Below are 24,904 nucleotides of genomic sequence, written 5' to 3'. Positions count from 1 at the left end.
CATAGGTGTCTCCTAATCTCTCCTGGGTTTACCTACTGAGAATAAGACTTCATGAAAGTTTCATTTTAGATGAGAGGCCCCTACCCTGTCTTCCATGTATCACATCTGAACAAATTTAGGATCCAAGGGGCACTACGGAGCTACAGCGGCAATGATGGTTATTTGGTTAAATCTTAAACTGTTTATTAGGGTTACATTTAGGAAGAAATGAATGTATATTTGCCTATAGGTGCTGAAGTTTCATTGTCTGTCTGTCTTACATGTTTGTCTCAGCACAGAAGCAGCTCCACAGGCTTCTGCATAATGGCTGTGAGCAAGGTATAAAACAACACTGTCAGAAATAATGCAATGTCAAAGAGAGGCCTACTTACTTTAGTGGTTATTTCCTCAATGATCTTGCATGAATGTAAACAGATGTGATTAGTCCTCGGCACAACCTGTTCAATTAAACTCCCCCACCCCCATCCCCAGGAAGGTGGGAATTGTAATTTCTGAGAGGATGCCTTTTCTTTTACACTTTGGTTTAGTCTTATTTCTTTAAAATAAATTAGACATTTTCTATGTTGAGAAAAACCATCGTTTCATCCTCTTGGGAATAGTACTGAACCAGAGCTGGCTAGGTGGGTATAGGTCACTATACAGAAGCAAAGCAAATGGAATGGTCAGAAGATGTCCTGGCATCCCCCAGATTATTGGGAAGCCAAGTGTTCCTCACTACTGTTTTTTCCGGACCCAACACTATAGCTGGATTCTAGGACATCAGTCTGACACCGACTTCTGTGAAGGTCCCAGGAGCCACATGCAGGATATGAATTCAACTACCAGTGCTCCACTATGTATCTGACCAGGGGCAAGGTCTCCCAACTCAGGGTGAAAATCCTACACTGTTAGGGCAACTCAAGCTGATAATGTGCCTGTTGGAGAAGCAGCCTGGCTGCTGCCTACCTAAGCAGAGGAAGGAAGCAGGGCTGGCCTGCATCTCGTACAGTGCCTGGTGCGCATGAGGAACTCAGGAAGTGTGGACTGCAGAGAACAGCACCAAGAGCTTCCACAGAGCCAAGAGGACTACAGAACCCAGATTTGTGTGGGTCTGACTCCAAGGGGGCCTCTGAGGGACCCTACACAAGGCAGACTCTCCTCTCTGGAAGCAGCAACTCCACCCAGGAGGCAAATAGGAGAATGGTCTAGGATGTGTGCGTCTGCCTGAGGCTATGTATTTTAGGGTAGAGAAGGGCTCATTTTGGGGCACTCTCATGAGCCTAAGAATAATGAAATGTCTCCGGTATCGCAAGAGAGGCAAAGCTGGCAAGAAGGGTCGTCTAAGAATGCATGAACATTTTAGACTTACCACGGAGGGCAGAAAAGATGGTGGTGAGATTTGGTCAAAACTTCTTCCACATAAGAGAACTGACTTGTTACATAATATTTTGGACAAAATATTCTGGATTCTTAAGTAAGAAGCAATAAAGATGATTTAAGTTTCAATTACCCTAATACACAGGAGAGTACTTTGTGATACCTATTCAAGTCACCATTTACTCAACTAGATCAAGGTTAGTTACTGACAAATATGAACCTTCGAAATATACCAGCATACAAAGAAAAAAACTATTATATTTTTAAAGCAGGATCCATTTTAAATGATAGTTCTAGATTGAGCTAAACTTACTTTTGATAGACTCATGAAGTATAATTACAGTGCAAGAGGAAAGTTTTACATTAGACTGTTCAACAAGAATGCAAAATGGCGACCTATCATCCTTAACTTCCTGGAGCGCTCTCATAAGACTTGACTCGGAGGAGAGGTGAATCATTTCCACCACAAGGCCGTGATCCTGTAACCGATGACCTATGCCTGTTGCATATTCCCTTTAAAAAAAAACACACACACACACATACCACACACACACAAGAAAAAGGTAAGGTTATTGTCAATCAAACGAGAGGAAAACAAAACAAAACAAAACAAAACAAAAAACCTTCATCACCAAGCGGTTGTTCCACAGATATTTTGATGACAAGTTTAAGTAAGGTGTAAGATATTATACTATTACTGTACTTGGGAAGTGAAGTGGAAGATGTTGTATTTTTTAAAAAATCATGCAGGCCCCACAACTTGTTTTCATTCTTAGACACACTGAAAACATAGAGGGGCGCCTGGCTGGCTCAGTGGGTTAAAGCCTCTACCTTCGGCTCAAGTCATGATCCCAGGGCCCTGGGATTGAGCCCTGCATCAGGCTCTCTGCTCAGCGCGGAGCCTGCTTCCCCCTCCCTCTGCCTGCCTCTCTGCCTACTTGTGAGCTCTCTGTCAAATAAATAAATAAATAAATCTTAAAAAAAAATTTCAGTAGTATGTTATCCCTTTGATGGAATCAGTAAGAGAACTGGAGGCAACTCTAACCAAAGGAATCTTACTTTTCTGAAAATGTGGTGTCCTCATACGGTTGACCATATACAGAATTTTATAAAAGAAGCAGAGTAGGTGAGAGCCGTGTTTTTGGGTGGCGTGATACACTGGGTAAGTGAGATAAACGCGGCCAGCATTTTTCAAGATGGACTCATTCAAATGTTATTTGATGAAATCATTTCAATTTAAAGACGATGAAACAAAATGTAAGATTGTTTGAAAGAACAGTTAAGACTAGTATCTTCAGAAAAAATAAGAGAATGCTCATCTACAATTAGTTCCGGGGACAGACAAGTATTTGTTGAGGTCACTGCAACTGCGACAATTCCTTGCTAACAAGTGAATGGATGAGGGGCGCCTGGCTGGCTCAGACAGCGGAGTGTGCGACTCTTGATTCCGGCGTTTTGAGTTTAAGCCCCACATTGGGGGTAGAGTTTACTTAAGTAAATAAACAAACAAATAAGTAAATGTATAGCCAAACAAACATGCAAAAAAGAGTAAACAGGTGATACTAGAGTTAGCCATCTCAGTCAACACCAACCATCCCATAACCAACCTTGGATCAAACCCCAGAGTCCTCTCATCTCCCATTTTCTCAGCCTTGGGTCTTCAAGTCCTAGAGAATCTATCCCAGAACTCTCCTTTGCATTTCTGCTTCCCTTCCTGCCCAATACTTGCTTAGAAACCTACACAGAAACTTAAAATCGCAAATGACATGATTCCCTGAAACCTCCCTGATTTACCTCCTTGGACCCTACAGTGGTAGTCTGCTCTTCCTCTTACATATCCTCTGCTTAGAGCAGGAACGACTCAGCATATCGCATCTTCCACTTGTTAGTTATGCGCGTGTTTTATCTTATCGGGCTGCCTGTGGTACAGAAGAGGAACTGTCACTTAATTACCTGTATGTTCCTCAGCGAGGAACATAGCACACATAACAGGTACACATTAAGTGCCATGTTCTGTGAATTAAAAACTAAAATGATGGCCGGAAAAATGCTTTCTAGGCAATTTAGGAACATAAATGATGATTTCAGAAAACAAATTCAAGAGGAAAACAAGAAAAACAAGACATAGTTCATATTTACAGAGTAATAGCCCATGAGTCAAAACTCTCACAATAATTAAAAAAAAAAAACCTATCACAATAATAATTCACATTGGAGGACATGATTTGAAAACTAATTACTGTTTAGGAGTATAAAGGAATGAATTAGCCAACCAATGCATCACTACAAATCTTTTCCGACATCAAAGTGACAACAGAGGAGGCAGCAAGGCCCAGTTCACTGACTCTGGCAGATGCAGCCTGCCCTCGGCCGAGGAGTTCCTAAGCTGCACCCGCCGAGGGTCCTAATCCGTGGCTAAATGCCAGAACTGCGGAACGTCGGGCAGAGGAGAGGTTTCCGAATACCACCCCAGATGGTGGGGGAGCAGAAGAGCAATCTCAAGGACTCCTCTCCACCACACAGCACTGTACTCCAGTCCACACCAGCCAGCCTGACTCGAGTTGGGAGACTGGCAAGGGCATCCGGGTGCAGGAGTCAAACGGCCGCTGGAGCCCATCACTGCTCTAAACGAGCTACAAGGTGCTACAGATCTGATGTGATGCTTGCTACAAGTTCTAAGAAAGCCAATTTAGTCAAAGATTAATGCAGTTTCCCTGGCTGATGCAAATGACTGTAGCAAAGTTGCTAAATGTTGAGGAAAAACCAAGCCACTATGCATGCTGAGTCTTTGCGGCCTCTGGTTCAAAACTGGTTTAAATTACCACATGATCAAATTAATCCAGGGCATGTCTGCTTGTCTTTCAATTATTAAAGGGAAATCCCATAATTTTCTAATGTAAAAGGAATTGGCCTCTCCACCCTCCCCATGCTGTGACTGACCTCATTTCTTCCAGGATGTTTTCTCCCAAGATCCAACCCAAATACCCTCCAAATGAGATGAAGCTATAATTTTGCTTTCACAAACTCTAACAGCAAAGATGCTACCTACAAATACATTAGGTTTCTGTAAAGCAGGTATCACAGAGTAAGAATTCTGAGTCATTTCAAGATTGTCGATTTTCACACAGAGTGAGAACACCAGTGCTGCCTTCATGCTGAGTTATGTTTTGTGCGTGCCTGGTCTCCTGTTCAGGAATGAGTTCTCATGTCTGAGTCTGCAGATCACTCACTCAGCACCTAGCCTGGGGTACGTGCGCATGCCTCCCACCAACCATTTGCCGACATGGTCTTCGCCAAGCACTACGAAACCCGACAGAATCCAGAGACAATTATCATCACACATTAATTCTCCTGTCTGCCTTCAAGTGACAGCCAATGGTGCACAAGATCAGGGCACTATGCGGACCCAAAGGACGAGCTGGAGACAGTCAAGAGGGCAGGAGACCGGGCCAAAACAGGCCAAAAGTGGCCTGGATGAGTTACAGGTGTTACGTAGCCTATACAAGTTACAAGTGTTATTAGCCTGCACGAGTTACAGATGGAGAAGAGGGAACGGGCATTCCACATCGAAGGAAAAATAACAAGGACAAAGGCTGAAAGGAATTCAATAAGCAGTTAAGAAATGAGAGGAACCCATCTCTGAAATTATCAGTGAGGCCAACTTGTGGGTCCTACACTAGACTGTCAGCACCCCAAGGCAAAGGTTCATCTGTTACGTTCACTCAAGTACCCCCAGAGCCTAGGACAGTGCCCAGCACACGGAACCCAGTCTGAAAATAGCCTTTTTTTTTTCCTGGTTACGAAATCGATGGCTACTCATTGTAGAAAACTCGAGCAATGCAGAAAATCGAGTAAGAGAGTTATCATCAAAAAAAAAAAAAAAAAAAAAAAAATTATCATCAGAAACCTCCCCAGCCACAGGATGGTAAACTCAACAGCACATTCTTGTAATTCCTAGAGCAGTGTTTTTTTTGTTTTTTGTTTTTTTTTTTTTAAAGATTTTATTTATTCATTTGAGAGAGCGAGCATGCAAGGGGAGAAGGTCAGAGGGAGAAGGAGATTCCCCATGGAGCTGGGAGCCCGATGCAAGACTTGATCCCAGGACTCTGGGACCACGACCTGAGCCGAAGGCAGTCACCCAACCCACTGAGCCACCCAGGCACCCCCTAGAGCAGTGTTCTAACAGCATTTCCTGAGTCTTGCCATTCTCTTTTAGTGACTTATGTATGTGAGGCTGAATACTTAACTATTCCATTTGTACACATTCTCATTCGACAGGCTAAAAAAAAATAAATATACCTTTGCTCGTTGTTGATAGAAACAATAACACAATCTGAAGGCCTCTCTCGATCACGTTCTTTCTGAACCACTTGATAAAAGTGCTGGAAAAGCCGTTCTTTCCGAGTGTCCCTGCCACCGGCATCACCTGAAAAATATTGACGCGTTCATGCTCTTGCAAGGGCAAAAGCAATCACTGAAGGTTTTCAGGGTTTTTTACAAAAGTGAAAATGAATGGCAACAGCTCTATAAAGAATAGATGAGGAAAACAGGAGGATCTCAGCGAGACTCTTACCGAACTGAGTGGACTGGGGCCGCTCGTGGTTCTCTTCGTGCCTTTTTGAATAATCAGCCACATTCTGCCGTAATTCTTTAACACTATTGGATGCATGAAAACATAATAGTTTGTGCAAACTGAGTTTCCCTCTAAATGTGTCCCCAAAAGCCGAGAAATAAACACCAGGTCACCTGGCACAATGCGTATGCACCGAAAGAAGGGCCGTGTCTACACAGGGACAGAAACATGCTCAATAATCCATTCTCATTTTAGAATTATGGCGAGTTTCTGGAGTTTTTCTGTTCTCTCCCCATTCACTTCCTCTTGCCTGTTATGATGAGAAGTACTACATGGAGCCATTGATCTTTGTCAAGACAGACTGATACAGACAGAAGCCCATACATGAAGGTGTTTATTTTAAAGAGGAGATAATTCTAGCAGCCGTGTACGCCATTTGAAGAAGAGGTGCTTACCTCTGAAGGTCTTCACTGGCTATGGGTAAAAAATAAGGCAGTGAGGTCTGCTCACTTTACTCCTAAACACTCTACAGCCCCTGTGAGCCAGTCATTTTCCCTTGCTGAAGGCATGCAAAATAGCGCACAGATGCTGGGTAATCTATTAGCCATCTCAAGTAGTCCCCTTTGCTGTGATTTAACAGAAGAAAGGGGGGAATTCGAGGCACTCTGTACCCTAAATCAGGCATTTTTACTGCGGCTCTCCAGCATCCAGACACCAGTGTGTCTGTCCGCAAGGAGGGTCCTGCCAGGGAGAGAACCACCTGGGCAGGCAGCCATCAGTTCCTTTCTCACCAGAGGTGTCGCGCCGCATGGCAAAGCGGCCCCGGAACACGCTCAAACCGCAACTACTCAGCGAGCTGCCAGCAAACGTCGATCCCTTTGCTCGTCCACTGTACGATTTTCATTTGGGTTGTTGGCCACATCCAATTCCCTGACACAGCAAAGACGTGGCTCCAGACTCTTAAGAGGCAAAGCTTTTGCCTGAATCCAGGCCTCCCCTACTGCCTGAGCACCGTGAGCTCCCCGAGAATGCTTCCTTCCCCCACACGGATTTCATCTTTGTGTACTGTCTCCGACAAACACTAGCCATTGGCTCCCGAGGCCATTCCTCAAGCGGCCGGCTTTCTCTACCCCTTGCTAGGCTGTGTCCTTGCTGGCTTTCTCTCACAGTTTATTCAGAATCTTTTACAAAGTGGTCTGAAAACGGCTCACCACCACTCTAAGTAATCAGACAGTGTTGGAGAGGCACCCCAGAAGCTGGTATGTGGCCATCCAGGAAAGGCAGCATGATGTTGAAATTGCAACTGCCTGGGTATGAATCTCAGTGCTGTCACCTACTAACTGGGAAGCTTGAACGACTTAACACTGCTATGCCTCAGTTTCCCCACCTGTGAAATGGGGCTATTGGAACCTCCCTAGAAGTGCTGTTATGAGGATTCAATGAGTTAAAGTAGGTAAAGCCCTTAGAACGGTGTCTGATGCAGGACAGGCCTTCAACAGATGCAGCCATTATCATCCATCTCTGCCTTTAGGCTTCCTTCACACCAGAGCTAAGAAAATCCCTCCTTCAGAAGATTGCCTACTGGTGCAAGTATTCGGAGTCTCATTGTCAGGAAACGTTACCTGAGAGAGACTAACCCCTATTAACAGTCACTCCTGAATTCTATACTTCCAAGTGCTTCCGCAGTCGAGGAAGGCATTTTTCAATTTTGAATTATTAATCTAATCTGACACAAATCTCATCTTTAACGCAGGCAAGAGAGAGGCCCTGTCAAGCTTCATACATATAAAAATCAATTCAGATACAGTTCAAGGAAAACTGCTTTTACCAAAACTACAGAGGTAGATCCAAAGCAGGAGTCCTGTAGTGCCGTGTTGATTTACCTCCTTAGTTACTTGGAACTCCACTGCTGAATGTGAAAGACAGACTAAACTACGTGAGATCACCTTTAAAACTGGTTTACAGACTTTGGAATCCTACATGGTGGTCAAAACCGATGATCAATAATCCTCCGCGACATTGTTACTTGAAAGAAAGTTCTAGAATAATATACCAGGATGAGCCATTTCAATTAAAAATAAGGGGCAGAGTGGGGCGCCTGGGTGGCTCAGTCGTTAGGTGTCTGCCTTCAGCTCCAGTCGTGATCCTGGGGTCCGGGATCGAGCCCCGTGTTGGGCTCCCTGCTCCGCGGGGAGTTGCTTCTCCCTCTCCCACTCACCCTGCTTGTGTTCCCTCTCTCACTGTCTATCTCTCTGTCAAATAAATAAAATCTTTAAAATAAATAAATAAATGAGGAAGGGTGGGGCGGACTCAAAATAAATAAGGGTGGGGAAGACTCTGAAAGGGATTTTTATTTTTTAGTATCACTGTTTTATCTGTTTATCCGTTTGGGGAGAAAGAGAAAACGGGAGGGGGAAGGGACAGAGAGACAATCTCAAACAGACTCCATGCTAAGCACGAGCCGGGCACAGAGCTCCATGGCACAGCCCTGAGATCATGACCTGAGCAGAAATCAACAGTCAGACGCTTACCTGACCCAACCACCCAGGTGCCCTTTCCCTTTCATTTCCCTTCCAAACCATTTTTCAGGGACTTTATTTGTACTGGAATACTGATTCACCTCCTAACTAAAATAAATTCGCATTTTTAGAGCATCTACCCATGGCCAGATGGTGGCACAAAAAAGGTGGGGAGGTGTGGAAGAAGGGAGTGGAGGGCCTGCTGCAGCGGGTCACCCAGGCAGAGCTCACAAAGGGGCTTGGGTGTTCGAGTCCCTTCAGTCCGTAAGTCTGTTTTAGTTACTAGAGTCCAAATGGCTATGGGAAGGGAGAAGTTAAAGCAGAATGGCTTAATATGATCAAGCGCACCTGAGGGACTTCCCAAAAAGCAAATATTAATAGCATCAATTTTAACAAACACGTAAGTCTGCACAGTAAGAACACATCTACATTACTACTAAAGCTTTTAGCAAATTGAGCCAGAACAATAAAACTTTACCTTAGCATGTCTTCACCCTCCTTTAAGTAGCCCTCTTGGGGAGAATAAGAAGTCGGCAGAAAAGGTTTATATGGCTTGCTGCTAAAAAACCAACAAAGACAAAATTACACTTAAGAAGAAATTATTTCCCATAGCCCACATGTTAGTTTCCACAGTTCTGGTACACTCAAAGGTGATTAAATCTTCAGTGAGACTGGATTTTTAAAAGTCGAACAATGCTTTTCTGAAGACTTTTTTTTTTTCCCAGAATCTCTATTCTATTTTGTAATGCTTATTTCTATTTTTGTCTAGTTTGTTTGCTCAATGCTTTTCCAGAGTTGACAACTGAAGGCAGAGCTCTCTCACAAGAAAAAACCATTACAAGTGCACCAAAGGAAAGGGGCTTCAACATAATGAATCAGATTTACCCAAATGAGCGGAATTAAACCAAAATAGAAGTAAGAATGCAATGCTAGTGGTGTTTGGCAATTTTTTAAAAATCCTTTTTTTTTTTTAAAGCTTCTCTTTGGTAGATGCTCCACCAACATCACCATAAATTTTCACAAATTATCAGGCACCTTTAATGTATGTATCTGACACCAACCCCACAATGGCACTTATCAAGAACGTTCCTGAATCATTCGTGTGCATCAATTCTAAGCACTCGAAGTCCTCGATTAAAACCACTGTTAGGTTTACATGCCAAATGCATTCCATGCACGTCGACAACGTTTTCCTCATTTAGAAGTGGTGTGGTTAATGAATTAACACTGATCTAAATCTAAGAAAAAAACAAGGGGCAAAGCCTAAGAAGAAAATGCCTGCTCCAAATTGTTAGCTGAAAGAAACAAGGGGCTAAACAAGAGGAACTACGATGAATTTGGACCGAGAGGGTTAAAGAGTTATTAGAAAGCTTTCCTTTTCCAAAAAGGCAGGAGCACAGATGCTCCACTCGACCCTCTTCTCAATGATCCTAGCCAAGTTTGAAGGCCATGAGAAGGAATAAGCAGATGGTTCAATGTGAGTAAGTCAAAAGGAAGTTGCATTTGCCTTATTCGGCTTCCTAGCAACTAGACTGAATGATGCCAAGAAAGCCAGCCGGCTCTAAGGAGAAACACTGCAGGACACTTGGAACCCAGTGGCTGGGCAGGGGAGAGAAGGCCCCAGACACCCTCACCTGGCAAAACAAATCCAGCGCTGCCTGACACCCACACTTCCCACCTCATCGGGACCTTCCCTTTCCCCTGCAGTTCCCACTCTAACCGACCTGGCCACACTAATGCCAACAAGGACAACCTTTCAAACTCCAGTAACATCAGATGAGCAGTCTGGCCCAGCCATCAAAGAATAACTCCCACTTCTCTGTGGGAGAGAAGGCCCAAAGCACTCATCGCACCTCAGCCAGCTGGACAAAGGAGTCCGCAGGCCAAAAGGCCCGCACTCAAACACGGCAGCCCCAGCTCTGAGAAAGGCAGACAGCCGTGTGCACTGGCTGGGATCCCAGAGGCCTGAGAAACAGCCCTCCCAGAGCCACGGTGTGCTCCTTTTCTCCTCCTTAAAAACATTCCCTAAGTACCGTGGATGCTGGCGGTTCACAAATGGGCTACTAAAAGGAATCACACTCAGGAAGGAATTGTCTTTGTGTAAGTACATAAATAGGAACATGAGATAAATCCATAAATGGCCAAAGGAAGGCCTGGATGTTATTAAATGCTGCAAGGTTATCTTAAGCCCTGGCATTTTGCCATGTATTCTGGGCCGCCCTCTAACTGGTGGCACCCATTAAAACTTCAATTCCTCTCCAACTCCGTGGGTAGCAGGTCAGTCAGAAATGGGACTTCTAATTACAAATATATCTTGGGAAATGAATAGTTTCCAAGATGTTCAATGAAAATGTTTTCAATGCATTATACTTAAGACTTATAACAACCAGGGGCGCCTGGGTGGCTCAGTGGATTAAAGCCTCTGCCTTCAGCTCAGGTCATAATCCCAGGGTCCTGGGATCGAGCCCCGCATCGGGCTCTCTGCTCGGCGGGGAGTCTGCTTCCTTCTCTCTCTGCCTGCCTCTCTGGCTACTTATGATCTCTGTCTGTCAAATAAATAAATAAAATCTTTAAAAAAAAAAAAAAAGAAAAGACTTATAACAACAAATCAAGCTGGGTATTACCAATCTCCCAACACTTTTTAGAAAGAGATAAGGAAACAGAGAGTCAGTTCACACGACTTGCTACACAGCTAAGCCATAAAGCCCAAATTCAAATCCAGGTGTGTATGACTCAAAAACCCAGGCTCCCTCTAAAACCTCATAGCCCAGAAAGTCTGGGCTTAACACAGAAGGTCTGCAAGCAAAATAAAACTAGGAAAAGCCATGAAAGAAGGATAAAATCTTAACGAATAAAGATACTAAGTCATTCTGTATTTTTATGGAATGTAAATTCACGTGGGCATAAATTCCCATTTGAGAACACTCTAGAGAGTACGGCAGCAGGCTCCCCAGGGAAATGGCTGCCTGCCACGTGCGCTAGCAGCTGGAGAGCCTCCTCCGTGCATCTGGGTGGACCACCTAAGGATGAGCGATTCAAAATTCAAGCCTCAAGACTGATATAGAGGAACCAGAATTCTCATATGCTGCTAGTACGAATGGTACAATCACTTCAGAAAATCATCTGGCAGTTTCTTAAAAGGTGAAACACGTAATCAAGCCAGTAGATATTTACCAGATAAAAATGAAAGCACAGATCTACTCAAAAACTTGTGCAGGAATGTTCATAGCAGATTTGCAAAGAGCCAAAAACTAGAAATGTCTAAACACAGGAAGATAACAAAACAAACTATGGTGTATCCATAGGTCTTAGCCTGCCCAGGCCACAGTAACAAAAACATCAAAGTCTGGGTGGCTAAAACAACAGAAGTTTATTGTATCAGAGTCCTGGAGGCAGAAGTCCAGGATCAGGATGTCAGCATAGTCCAGTTCTAGTGAGAGCTCTCTTCCTAGATTGCAAAGTCCACCTCCTTGCTGTGCCCTCACACAGTCCTTCAATGGTGCAGAAGGAAAGACTCCTCCTCCTCCTCTTATAAGGCCACCAGTCCTACAAGATTAGGGCCCCACCCTTTTGACCTCATTTAACCTTACTCAGCTCCTAATAGCCCTTGTCTGCAAATAGTCACGCTGGGGGTTAGGGCTCCAAAATGCAATTATAAGGAACACAATTCAGTCCATGGCACCATAAATTGGAATACTACTCAGCACCGAAGAAATGGAAGTACCGATCCACCCAACAATACAGATGAATCTCAAAATAATTACTCTGAGGGAAAGCAGAAACTTCTCCATACAAATATACACTGTATGATTCCATTTAAATTCACATAAATTATATATACAATATACAGAAACATAAAAAACGCAAGCTAGGGGAGCCTGGGTGGCTCAGTCAGTTAAGCAGCTGCCTTTAGCTCGGGTCATGATCCCAGGATCCTGGGATCAATCCCCGTGTCAGGCTCAGGCTCCCTGCTCAGTGGGGAGCCTGCTTCTCCCTCTTCCTCTGCTTGTGCTCTCTCACGTGTCAAATAAATAAATAAAATCTTAAAAAAAAGAGAGAGAGAGAGAAAATGCAGGCTAATCTATCATGATAAAAGTGACAGACTAGTTGTTGCCAAGACAAAGGGTAATGACAATGACGAGTAAGGAAACTTTGGGGAGTGAGAGCCGTGTTCATTACCTCTGATTGTAGTGCTGGTCGGTGATCCACATGTCAAGAACTGAAGCTGTACATTTTAAAAATGTGCAGGGTATTTACTATATATCATTACACATCAATAACCATACACCAATAAAACTCAAAAAAATCCAAGCCTTTCTCCCGTTTTGTACCTTCCCTCTGTCACATCAATTGTGTTTTCTTTCTTCTTTTTTTTTTTAAGTTTGTTTATTTATTTCTAAGTAATCTCTATACCCAGTGTGGGGCTCAAACTCACAGCCCCAAGATCAAGAGTCACACAGTCTTCCGAATGAGCCAGCCCCACACCTCAACATCAGTGTGTTTTCAGAATGTTTCAAGTTTTAGCACCAGTCAGGAATCATGCAGATTCTGATGTCTTTACATGGAGAGAAGCTTACACATCTATGGGAAGAGAGTCCATCGAAACACTTCCTCACTATTTCAAATTAAATGTACATGTCACTCCCAAAGCCTCCAGGAATGCTAGTACGATTATTTTTAACTTGTTACTATTGTATCTCAATTACTTCAACTTATTAGACAGCTGATCTATTAAGTTCTCAGGGTAGGACCCACTGGGGATAAATTTTAAAATTAAAAAGATTTTTAAGAATCTACTCTTAGAAGTTCCATCATAATTTCAAATTTCACTGAAAACAATTTGAATTTTAACACTCCTCTGGAGAAATTTCAATCAAGCCTCCAGAAATAGGAAAAGAGTAGTAGCATGGCACTGTCAAAGGACACAAATCAAAGAAAGTCATAGGTTTCCTCTATAATATTCTTTAAAAAAAAAAAAACAGGGTGAGTAACAGCTGAACAGTGTCACCATGCGATTCAGCAATCACACCCCACTGATTTGAAAACGTTATGTCCACACAAAAACCTCCACATGAATGTTTACAGCAGCTTTATTCATAATGGCCCCAAACCGGAAGCAACCAAGATGCCCTTCAGTAGGTGACACAGATAAACTGACACATCCAGACAATGAGAATTATTAAGTGATAAAAAGAAAAGAGCTATCAAGCCACAAAGAGACTTGGCTTAATCTTAAATGCATATTGCTAAGTGAAAGAAGCCAGTCTAAACAGGATACATACTGTATGGTTCCAATTACATGACATTCCGGAAAAGGCAAAACTATAAAGATGGGTGAAAAGATCAGTGGTTGCCAGAGGTTTGACAGGATGGAATTGAATAGGTGAGGCACCGGGGTTTTTTCCAGGCGGTGAAATTATTCTGCATGAAACAGTGATGGTGGATACATGACACTATGCATTTGTCAAAACCCACTGAACTTCACAGCATAAAGAGTGAACCTTAATGTATGCAGATTTTAACAAATCATTTAGGAAGTCGAGAGAACCCCAGGATGGAATACAGAATGTAACAAAACAATTAGAAATTGTCTATGAACATATGAAACCACCTCACAGAAGGGAGGGAGGGAAAAGGTAGGAGCTCACCTTTGTACAGTTTTGCAGAGAACCCGGTGGGATAGGATTTGACCCGCGGTTGTAGTTTTCCAACCCTTGCTCTAAAGCCTAACGAGGCCCTCAAGTGGTAACTTTCAGAAGCCTGTGAAAGGAGGGCCATGTGATGTGGGATCTGTGCCACAGGGAAGGCGGCCAGACCCACGGATTTGCCCGCATCTGGTCCAGAGTCGATGCCAAAGTTCTGATCCGGACTTAAAAGATACCTAATGCCCAGCCCCCACCCTGCCACAGCCCCCCAACCGGTCTCACCTAATTCTCTACTTCCACCTGCACTCCTGGAGGGCTATGCCTTCTAGTTGCTCCCTCCAGGAGGGCCTTGCACCTTTCAGGTCTCTCTGTCTTAAACACCACCACCCCACCCCACCCCTGCAAACACCCACGTGGCTTCCATCCAGGGCTCTGCCCAAATGTTACCTTCTCTGTCGGGCCCTCCCTCACCATCCTTACCACCTGTGCTCCCTACCCTCTGACCCAGCTTCATTTTTCTCTCTGTCATTCACACACACACACACACACACACACACACACACACACACAAGTTTTAAACATAAACTTTATTTTTTATAGCACTTCTACATTTTCAGAAAAATTGTAAAGACAGTACTATGTAAGAAATCTCCCAGATAACTTACATTTAGTTTCCCCCATTATTAGCATCTTTTAAATTGGACTACATTTATTACAACTAGTTAACCAGTGCTGATGCACTCTTATTAAAAGAAGTCCATACTCTATTCTGATCTTCTCCCTTTTTACCTACTATCTTTCTTTCTGGTCCAGGATACCACATTTCATTCTTTGGTCATGTCTCCCCAGGCTCCTCTTGGCTGAAGCAGTTTCTCAAACGTTCCTTGTTTTTGATGACCTCAACAGTGTGGAGGAACACTGGTCACATACTACATATTTTTACTTATTTGGATATTATCTCATCCCAAGAAGGAAGGTAAGCTTCTAGAAGATAGAAGATATCTAGAAGATAGAAGGTAAGATTCTAGAAGGTAATCTTCTAGAAGATTTTTGTCTGTCTGTTTACAGTTTCCCCAGCAACTGGAACAGGGCTTGCCACAATGTAAGCTGTTCAATGAAGAATTACGGAATCAATGAATTTGCTAAAATGAATTTTTTTTTTTTTTTACTCTAAAACTCCTTAGACTTTCAGGTTTCATAAAGCCCAGCCCTTCTCATTTAGCACATGAAGACAATTAGGTCTTGAGGGGATAGGTAACTTTCTTTTGGTTCTTAAGATTTATTTATTTGAGGGGCGCCTGGGTGGCTCAGTCGGTTAAGAGCCTGCCTTTGGCGCAGGTCATGATCTTGGGGTCCTGGGGTTGAGCCCTGCATCAGCCTCCCTGCTTGGTGGGGAGTCTGCTTCTCCCTCAGCCTGTAGCTGTCCTTGCTTGTGCACTCTCTGTCAAATGAATAAATAAAATCTTCCCAAAAAAAAGGATTTGAGGGAGAGTGAGTGAGCATGCAAACAGCGGGGGGGGGGGGGCAGAGGGAGAGGGAGAAAATCCTCAAGTCGACTCCTTGCCAAGCCCAAGCTCGACACAGGGCTCAATCCCACCACCCTGAGATCATGACCTGAGCCAAAATCAAGAGTTGGACACTCAACCAACTGAGCCATCCAGGCACCCCAGGCAAAGGTTAACTTTTTAGTTACAGGAACCAGAACTGGAATTTCCTCGACCTTTTGTGACCGCCACACACAGAAAACCGGTATTTCACTGTACACAAAGACATCTCAACCACTGCCTATCTGACACCTCGTGTTACGCACAGGGAACTTGGGAGCTGATGCTCGTTCTCAGCAATCTCGACAGCTTTTTCTGCATAATGCTGTTTATTTAGGTCAATGACTTGAATATTTTACTGCATTTTTGCCCTTATTATTTTATAAGTGTAAGTGAAAAAAAACAAAAGGGAAAAAATTGCTGACACCGGTAATTAGGAGAAGTCATCTAGCAGATGACAAAGAGGAATGAAATCTTTTAGGTCAAATCAGATTCTGCGCAGGCCTTGGATGATCACCTAAAACCAGCACCAAGTGCTAGAAAACCCTATGAATGACAGTGTGTAAATGGAGAGACGTGAATTCCTGCACAACAGACAGACGGTTCTATTTTTTTACTCATTCCTTCCTCTTAAGTATCTTTTCAGGAAAAGATGTCAGGGATTCTCCCCACTCATAATACCTGTTTTGCAACCTTTCAACATGTGCTTTAGTGATAACCAAATGGGAATCCAGTAATTACTGAATAAAATCGCTAAGCAAGAACTTCAAATATAGGGGTGCCTGGGTGGCTCAGTGGGTTAAAGCCTCTGCCTTCAGCTCGGGTCATGATCCCAGGGTCCTGGGATCGAGCCCTGCATCGGACTCTCTGCTCAACAGGGAGCCTGCTTCCTCCTCTCTCTCTCTCTGCCTGCCTCTCTGCCTACTTGTGATCTCTGTCTGTCAAATAAATAAATAAATAAATAATCTTAAAAAAAAAAAAAAAAAAAACCTTCAAATATATACTTTCTCAACTCACCCAGAGCCCAATACATAGCATGTGTTAAATAAATACTTATGGAACACATGAAAGTCAAGTGATTCAAAACTTTATCAGAAATGAACAATATGTGGGACGCTTGGGTGACTCAGTTGGTTAAGCACCGAACCCTTGATTTCAGGTAAGGTCATGATCTCGGGGTTGTGCCCCATGTAAGACTCTGCACTGGGTGTGGAGCCTGCTTAAGATTCTCTTTCTTCCTCTCCCTCTGCCACTGCCCTCACCCTCTCTTAAAAAAAAAAAAAAAAAAGAATGCTGCATAAACATGGAAAAATTATTTCTAGTGCTTCTACTCTTCTATATATTCCAGGCATATATCAGCTTTAAAGCAAATACTCTTTAGATACACAGAAGTGTCCTCTGCCAAACCCGTATTCTGGGAAAATTTATGAACTTCAAGCATATCAAAACAGACAGACTTAGGAAAATTTTACTTATTGTTTTTTACTCTATCTTCTTCCAAAAACCTTAAGGGTGCTACCTAAGAAAGTTGATTCACTACAGAAAGAACATTCCACCCAACAACAGCAGAAAACACATTTTTCAAGTGTATACTGAACATTCCCAAGGATAGACCATGTTAGGTCAAAAAACAAGTCTTAACAAATTCAGAAACATTGTGATCATAAAAAGTATCTTTTCCTGGGGCGCCTGGGTGGCTCAGTCATTAAGCATCTGCCTCTAGCTCAGGTCACGATCCAGGGGTCCTGGGATCAAGCCCCGCATCAGGCCCTCTGCTCAGAAGGGAGCCTGCTTCCCCCTCCCCACCCCCACCTGCCTCTCTGCCTACTTGTGATCTCTCTCTGTCAAATAAAGAAATAAAATCTTAAAAAAAAAAAAAAAAGGTATCTTTTTCTGATCACAATAAAAATGGAGAAATTCATACCCTTTTAAACACCAAGGGGTCAAAGAAACCAGTGAAAAATCAGAAAATACCCTGACACCATGAAAATGAAAACACAACATAGCAAAACTGAGAGGCAGTGAAAGTAATGCTAAGAGAAAAATGTACAGCTGTAAACATTTACATGAAAAAAGGTCTCAAATCCGGGCGCCTGGGTGGCTTAGTTGGTTAAGCGTCTCTCTTCCACTCAGGTCATGATCCCAGGGTCCTGGGATCGAGCCCCACATCAGGCTTCCTGCTCAAAAGGAGCCTGCTTCCCCCTCTCCCTCTGCCTGCCACTCCCTCTGCTTGTGCTCTCTGTCAAATAAATAAATAAATAAAATCTTTTAAAAAAGATCTCTAATCAACAACCTAACTTTACCACTTAAGGAACTAGAAAAAGAAGAACAGATAACCCAAAGCTAGCAGGAGGAAGGACATAATAAAGATTAGATCAGAGATAAATAAAGATTAGAAAAACAACAATAGACAAAAATCAATAAAATGAAGAGTTAGTTCTTTGGAAAGATCAACAAAATTGATAAGCCTTTAATCAGGATTAAAAAAAAACACACACAAATAACTAAAATCAGTTATAAAAGAGAAAACATTACTACCATTTTTACATAAATAAAAAGGATTGTAAGAGTATTATGAGGGCACCTGGGTGAAGTCACCTGTATGTCCAACTCTTGGTTTCAGCTCATGTCGTGACCTCAGGGACATGACCTCGGGGTTGCAGGACTGAGCCCCACATGGGGCTCAGCACAGTAGTGGGGCTCAGTCCCAGTCTGCTTGGGATTCTGTCTCCCTCTCCCTCTGCCTCTCCCATTCATAGGCATTCTCTCTCAAAAACAAGTATTAATAAAAAGAGAGGACTATGTGTAATGATACACGACAAATTGGATAACCTTGAAGAAATGCACAAATTCCTAGAAATACACAACCTACCAAGACTGAATCATGAACAAATAAAAAATCTGAAAAATCTAGGAGCACCTGTGGGTTAAAGCCTCTGTGTTCGGCTCAGGTCATGATCTCAGGGTCCTGGGATCGAGCCCAATATTGGGCTCTCTGCTCAAGCAGGGAGCCTGCTTCCTCCTCTCTCTCTCTGCCTGCCTCTCTGCCTACTTGTGATCTCTGTCAAATAAATAAATAAATAAATAAATAAATAAATCTTTAAAAAACAAAAATCTGAAAAATCTGTAACTAGTAAGAAGATTAAAAACTCCATAAAAGACTATACTTCCCGGGACCATTTCTATAGTTTGTTACTAGAAAAGTTTCTCTGAATGTGTGGAGTACTGAATACACTGAGGAGGGGCATAGTATTCTCTCCTGAGCATGAAGCCAGCTCTGGCTGTTGCTTCTGCAGCTGCCTTTTGCCATTGTTGACTGTTCTTATCCTTTGGGAGAGCAAGAGGTAAAACAGAAACAAACACAAGCAAGCAAGCAATTTCCATAAAGAACACTAAACCAGATGGCTTCACTGGTGAACCCTACCGAACATTTAAAGAAGTAACAGATCTTTCTCAAACTCTTCCAAAAAACTGAAGAGAAGGGAACACTTTCTTACTCATTCTATGAAGCCAGCATTACCCTGATACCAAAGCCAGAGAGACACTACCAGAAAACTGTAAATCAATGTACTTTATAAACAGTGCTGCAAAAATCTTCCAAAGATAGTTAACAATTAGGATTCAAAAGAACATTAAAATGATTATTATACACCATAACCAAGCACAACTTATTCCTTTAATGCAAGGATGGTTCAACATATGAAAATCAATCAATGAGCACTAACAGGATACAGGAATTCATATGATCTTAACTGATGCAGGAATCACTTGACAAAATTCAATAACCTTTCATGATTTAAAAAAAAGTACTCTACAACTAACTACAAATTAAAAATACAAGTAAACTACCTCAACATAATAAACGCTATATATGAAAAGCCCAAAGCTAACATTATGCTCAATGGTGAGACTGCAAGCTTTTCCTCTAAGATCTGGAACAAGACAAAGATGCCCACTTTCTTTCTTTTTTTTTTTTTAAGATTTTATTTATTCATTTGACAGACAGAGATCACAGGTAGGCAGAGAGGCAGGCAGGGGGTGGGGGTGAAGCAGGCTCCTTGCCCAGCAGAGAGCCCGATGTGGAGCTTGATCCCAGAACCCGGGGATCATGACCTGAGCCAAAGGCAGAGACTTTAACCCACTGAGCCACCCAGTCACCCCAAAGATGCCCACTTTCACCACTTCTTTCCAACGAAAGACTGGAAGTCCTAGACACAGCAATTAAGAAACAGAAAGAAATAAGAGGCGTCCAAATTGAAAAAGAAGTAAAATTATCTCTGTTGATGACATGATGTTATATATGTAGGGAAAACCCTACAAAGCACTGCACCAAAAACAACTTAAAAAAAAAAAAAAAACCTGTTAGCCCTGGGGCTAATAATACATTGTATGTTAATAAAAAAATAAAAAATTAAAAAAACAAACAAACAAAAAAAACAATTGGGCACCTGGGTGGCTCAGTGGGTTAAAGCCTCTGCCTTCGGCTCAGGTCATGATCCCAGCGTCCTGGGATCGAGCCCCACATTGGGCTGTCTGCTTGGCAGGGAGCCTGCTTCCCCCCTCTCTCTGCCTACTTGTGATCTGTCTGTCAAATAAATAAAGTCTTTAAAAAAAAGAAAAAACCTGTTAGAATAATAAACAAATTAAGCTAAATTGTAGGACACAAAATCAACTTGGAAAAAACAGATGCAATTCTATACACTACCAATGAACAATACGAAAGGAAATTCAGAAAACAATTCCATTTACAGTAAGAACAAAACTAATAAAATACTTGGGAATAATCTTAAACAAGGAGGTCAAAGACTATGTACACTGAAAACTATTAAGTGTTGTTGAAAGAAGTTAAAGAAGACACCATAAGTGGAAAGATATCCCATCTTCACGAGCTGGAATATTTAGTATTATTAAGATGTCAATATTACCTGAAACAATGTACCGTCTCAGTGTAATTCCTATCAAAATCCCAATGACTTTTTTGCAGAAGCTGAACATTCCATCCTAAAATTCATATGGAATTCCAAGGGACCCAAAATAACCAAAATAATCTTGAAAAAAAAAGAACAAAGTTGGAAGTTTCACACTTCCTGATTTCAAAACTTATTACAAAGCACAGTAATAAAAACAGTGTGGTACTGTTATAAAAACAGATACACAGACCAAAAGAACCGAAAGTCCAGAAATATACCCTCAAATATGAGGGTTAAATAATTTTTTAGGAAGTGCCAAGACCATTCAATGGGAAAAGGAGAGTCTTTTCAACAAACTGGGCTGGGAAAACTAGTATCCACATGGAAAAGAATGAAGTTGGACCCTTTTACCTTACACCATATACAAAAATTAACTCAAAGTGTATCAAAGACTTAAATATAAGACCTGAAACTATTAAAGCCTTAGAAGAAAAGATGGGGCATAGCTTTATGACACTGGATTTGGCAATGATTTCTTGAAGGGGACACTAAAAGCAAAGATGACAAAAGAAAAAAACATAAACTGGACTACACCAAAATTACTTTTGCACATAAAAGGTCACTATTACAGGGTGAAAAGGCAACTCACAAGATGAGAGAGAATATCTACAATTCATATATCTGATAAGAGTCTTATATGCCAAATACATAAAGAATCCCACAATTCAACAACAAAAAACCCAACCCAATCCAAAAATGGGCAAAGGACTTGAATAGATATTCTCCAACAAGATACACAATACGCACTCAGCACCTAAAAAGATGCTCTATTTCACTAATTATCAGAAAAATGCAAATCAAAACCACAATAAGGTATGCCCGGCTGGCTCAGTTAGTAGAGCATGCAACCCCTGATCTCGGGATTTGAGTTTAAATTGAGTTTAAAACTCAAGCCCCACACTGGGCATAGAGCTTACTTTAAAAAAAAAAAAAAAAAAAAAGAAAGAAAGAAAAGAAAGAAACAGAGAACACAGTAAGATATCACTTCACACCCATTAGGATGGCTACTATCAAAAAAAAAAAAAGTATTGGTGGGGTTGGAGAACAGTTGGAACCTTTGTGCACTGTTGGAGGGATTATAAAATGGTGCAACGGCTATGGAAAATAGTCTGGAAGCTCCTCAAAAATTTAAAATTAGAACTTCCATATGATCTCACAATCCCACTTCTGGGTATTTTTCAAAAGAGCTGCAATATCAAAGAGATATTCGCATATCCATGTGCATAGCAGCATTATTCATAATTGCCAAGAAGTGGAAGCAATCCAAATGTCATCAATGGAAGAAGAGAGAAACAAAATGTGGTTTACACATACTGTATTTGTTAGTTCTCCAAAGAAACACAACCAATAGGACGTATACATAGAGATTTATTGTAAGTAATTGGTTCATTTGACTCCAGAGGCTGGCACGTGTAAAATATGCAGGGTAGACTGGCAAGCTGGAGACCCAAGAGAGCCAATGTTCCAAAATGTGAGTCTGAAGGTAGTCTGCTGAAGAACTAGCGAGAGCTGATGTAGCAGATGAAGTCCAAAGACAGTCTACCGGAGAATTCTCAATTGCTGAAGGAGGTGGATCCTTTTTATTCTCTTCAGGCTTTAACAGATTGGATGAGGCCCGTTCACATTTTGAAAGGCAATCTCTTTTATTTAAAGCCCATCAATTTAAATATTACTCTCCTCCAAAAACACCCTCACAGAAATATCCAGAACAATGTTTGACCAAATACCTAAGCACCACATGATCCAGCCAATATATAAAATTAACCATCATACATACCATGGAGTATTATGCTGTCTTAAAAGGAAGGAAATCTGGTCACATGCCACAACATGTATGAACCTTGAGGACATTATGCTAAGTGAAATAAATCAGTCACAAAAGTACAATGATAGGATTTCACTTAAAATATGAGGTAACTAAATGCAGGTTAAGTGCCTGACATTAAGCTTCTGATTGCCAAGACATCCATTTCAAAGATACCACCTTGAATAAACATATTGCCAAGGTATATGACACAGACATTAGGTAAAGCAACCAGATTAGGAACTAGGTCACCAGTGAAGTTCCCCTTATAGAAAAATGCTGGGTGACGTAGATAACTGACCACTTAAATGATCCTGCTTCCACTCTCCCATGCCCTCATTTCTGCTCTTATGCTTCAAATTAGCCAATAATGAGAGACCCCTCAAAACCCCAGACATTCCACCTGCAGACCCTAATGAAGTCAGAGCCCCAGCTCCTCCATCTCTGTCTGCTTGGGACCTTAACTTGTATCATGTACCCTCCAGGACTTGAAGTAATAAATCCTGTTCCTCAAAATTCCCTGATTTGTTTTTGCTTAGGTGCATCCTGTGATGATTAAGAACCAAAACCAGGGGCACCTGGGTGGATCAGTGGGTTAAAGCCTCTGCCTTCGGCTCAGGTCATGATCCCAGGGTCCTGGGATTGAGCCCCACATCGGGCTCTCTGCTCAGCAGGGAGCCTGCTTCCTCCTCTCTCTCTGCCTGCCTCTTCACCTACTTGTGATCTGTCTGTCAAATGAATTAAAAAAAAAAAAAAAAAAAAACAGTCACAGCCCCGAACCCCCGCGGGGAAAGTATCAGTGGAGCCGGCCATCAGAGAGGCCCAGGCGAGTGCCTCAGGTATTCCTAGCTGACACCAATCACCATCAAGAGGTGGGGTGGAACACAGCACTTAAGTAGTCAAACTTCTAGAAATAGGAAGTAGAATGATGGTTAATAAAAGCTGGGAAGGGGGAGTGCCTGGGTGGCTGAGTGGGTTGGGGCCTCTGCCTTCAGCTCGGGTCATGATCCCAGGATCCTGGGATCGAGCCCCACATCAGGCTCTCTGCTCAGCGGGGAACCTGCTTGCCACCCACCCCACACTCTGCCTGCCTCTCTGCCTACTTGTAATCTCTGTCAAATAAATAAAATCTTAAAAAAAAAAAAAAAAGAGGGCAAAAGGACTTGTTCAATAGGTACAGAGTTTTAGGGTACCTGGGTAGCTCAGTCAGTTAAGTGTCTGCCTTTGGCTTTGGTCATGATCCCAGGTTCCTGGGATCAAGCCCCATATCAGGCTCCCTGCTCAGTGGGGAGCCTGCTTCTCCCTCTTCCTGTTCCCCTGCTCCTCCCCCTGCTTGTGCTCTCCAGCTCTCTCAAATAAATAGTCTTTTTTTTAAAAATGGCTAAAATGGTAATTTTTATATTATACATATTTTACCCAGTAAGAGAGATAGTCAACTAAATCTAATATGTAGGCTTTATTCAGATCTCAATTCAAATTAAATAACTATAAGATAATCAAGAAAATATAAATGGTGTCTAGATATCTAATGATATTAAACTATTGATTTGGGGGAGTTATATTAGTAAACAGTGACTATGTAATAAAAACAGAGTTCTTAACTTCCAGAAACACATACTGAAATATAAATATATAAACATGTTCTCAGAGATTGGCTTCAAAATAATTTCAAGCTGGGGTGAGGACCAAGACTAGACCCAAGGCTAGCTAAGGGTCAGTAATACTGGAGAAAAAGTGATGGGTTCAGAGCAGTACATTACCCTGTTTCTCTAATTCCGCTTATGTTTGAAAAAAAGGGGTTTTTTGGTTTTCTGTTTTTAACGAATGGCATCTTTGAATTAAAGAAACAGTAACAGTGCTATCCCATCACGGAGCAATGCTCTCGGGTACTACTGAGACCACTGGTCCTAATGTCCTGTGGCAGGCAGAATGGCCTAAGATACATCCACATCAAAACTAGTAGAGCTTGTGAACAGGTTAGTTTATGTCCCAAAGGGGTTTTAGAGACATGATTAAGGACACAGACTTCGACCTGGGGGTACCACACCGCAATATCCGAATGAGTCCAATATAATCACTAGAGTCCTTTAAAGCAGAGAACCTTTCTGGTCTGCAATTAAGAGAGAAGAGTTGGAGGAGAGATCTGAAGCATGACAGGGACTGGCTCTAAAGACAGAGGAAGGGGTCTCGAGCCAGGAATGCCAGTGGCCTCTGGAAGCTGCGAATGGCCCTCAGCTGAAAGCCAGCAAGGAGATGGAGACCTCAGTCCTACAACTGCGAGGAACTAAATTCTACCAACACTCTGAACAAGCAAGGATGTGTGCGGTCTCTTACAACCTCTCCAGAGAGGAACACAGCCTGCTGACACCTTGAATTTTAGGCTGGAGAGACCCAGGTTCCGCTTCTGACCTACAGAGCTGTAAGGTAACGAATGTGTTCTTTTAAACTGCTAAATGTATGCTAATCTGACATGGCAGAAATGGAAAGCCACAC

The 24,904-nt window shown here is 42.3% G+C and overlaps 1 protein-coding gene and 1 pseudogene across 1 annotated transcript in view; one reads left to right on the top strand and one right to left on the bottom strand.

Annotated features, from left to right (window-relative positions):
- The window catches only part of LOC116865898 (nuclear receptor coactivator 5-like), a 69,538-nt gene that overhangs the window by 7,934 nt on the left and 36,700 nt on the right, over positions 1 to 24,904 (bottom strand). The window contains exons 3-6 of the mRNA XM_032854538.1: positions 8,927 to 9,007; positions 5,930 to 6,012; positions 5,656 to 5,782; positions 1,670 to 1,869 (exon numbers count right to left, since the gene is read on the bottom strand). Of these exons, the coding sequence (XP_032710429.1) occupies positions 1,670 to 1,869; positions 5,656 to 5,782; positions 5,930 to 6,012; positions 8,927 to 9,007 (491 nt within the window). The remainder of the gene's footprint in view (positions 1 to 1,669; positions 1,870 to 5,655; positions 5,783 to 5,929; positions 6,013 to 8,926; positions 9,008 to 24,904) is intronic.
- On the top strand, positions 18,795 to 18,993 carry LOC116865996 (annotated as a pseudogene).

Source organism: Lontra canadensis, unplaced genomic scaffold, assembly GCF_010015895.1.
Source record: "Lontra canadensis isolate GAN:19392208 unplaced genomic scaffold, GSC_riverotter_1.0 scaffold8, whole genome shotgun sequence".
Lineage (NCBI taxonomy): Eukaryota > Metazoa > Chordata > Mammalia > Carnivora > Mustelidae > Lontra > Lontra canadensis.
The sequence above is the reverse complement of the archived record's forward strand: the minus strand, read 5'-3'. Positions and strand labels throughout refer to the sequence as shown.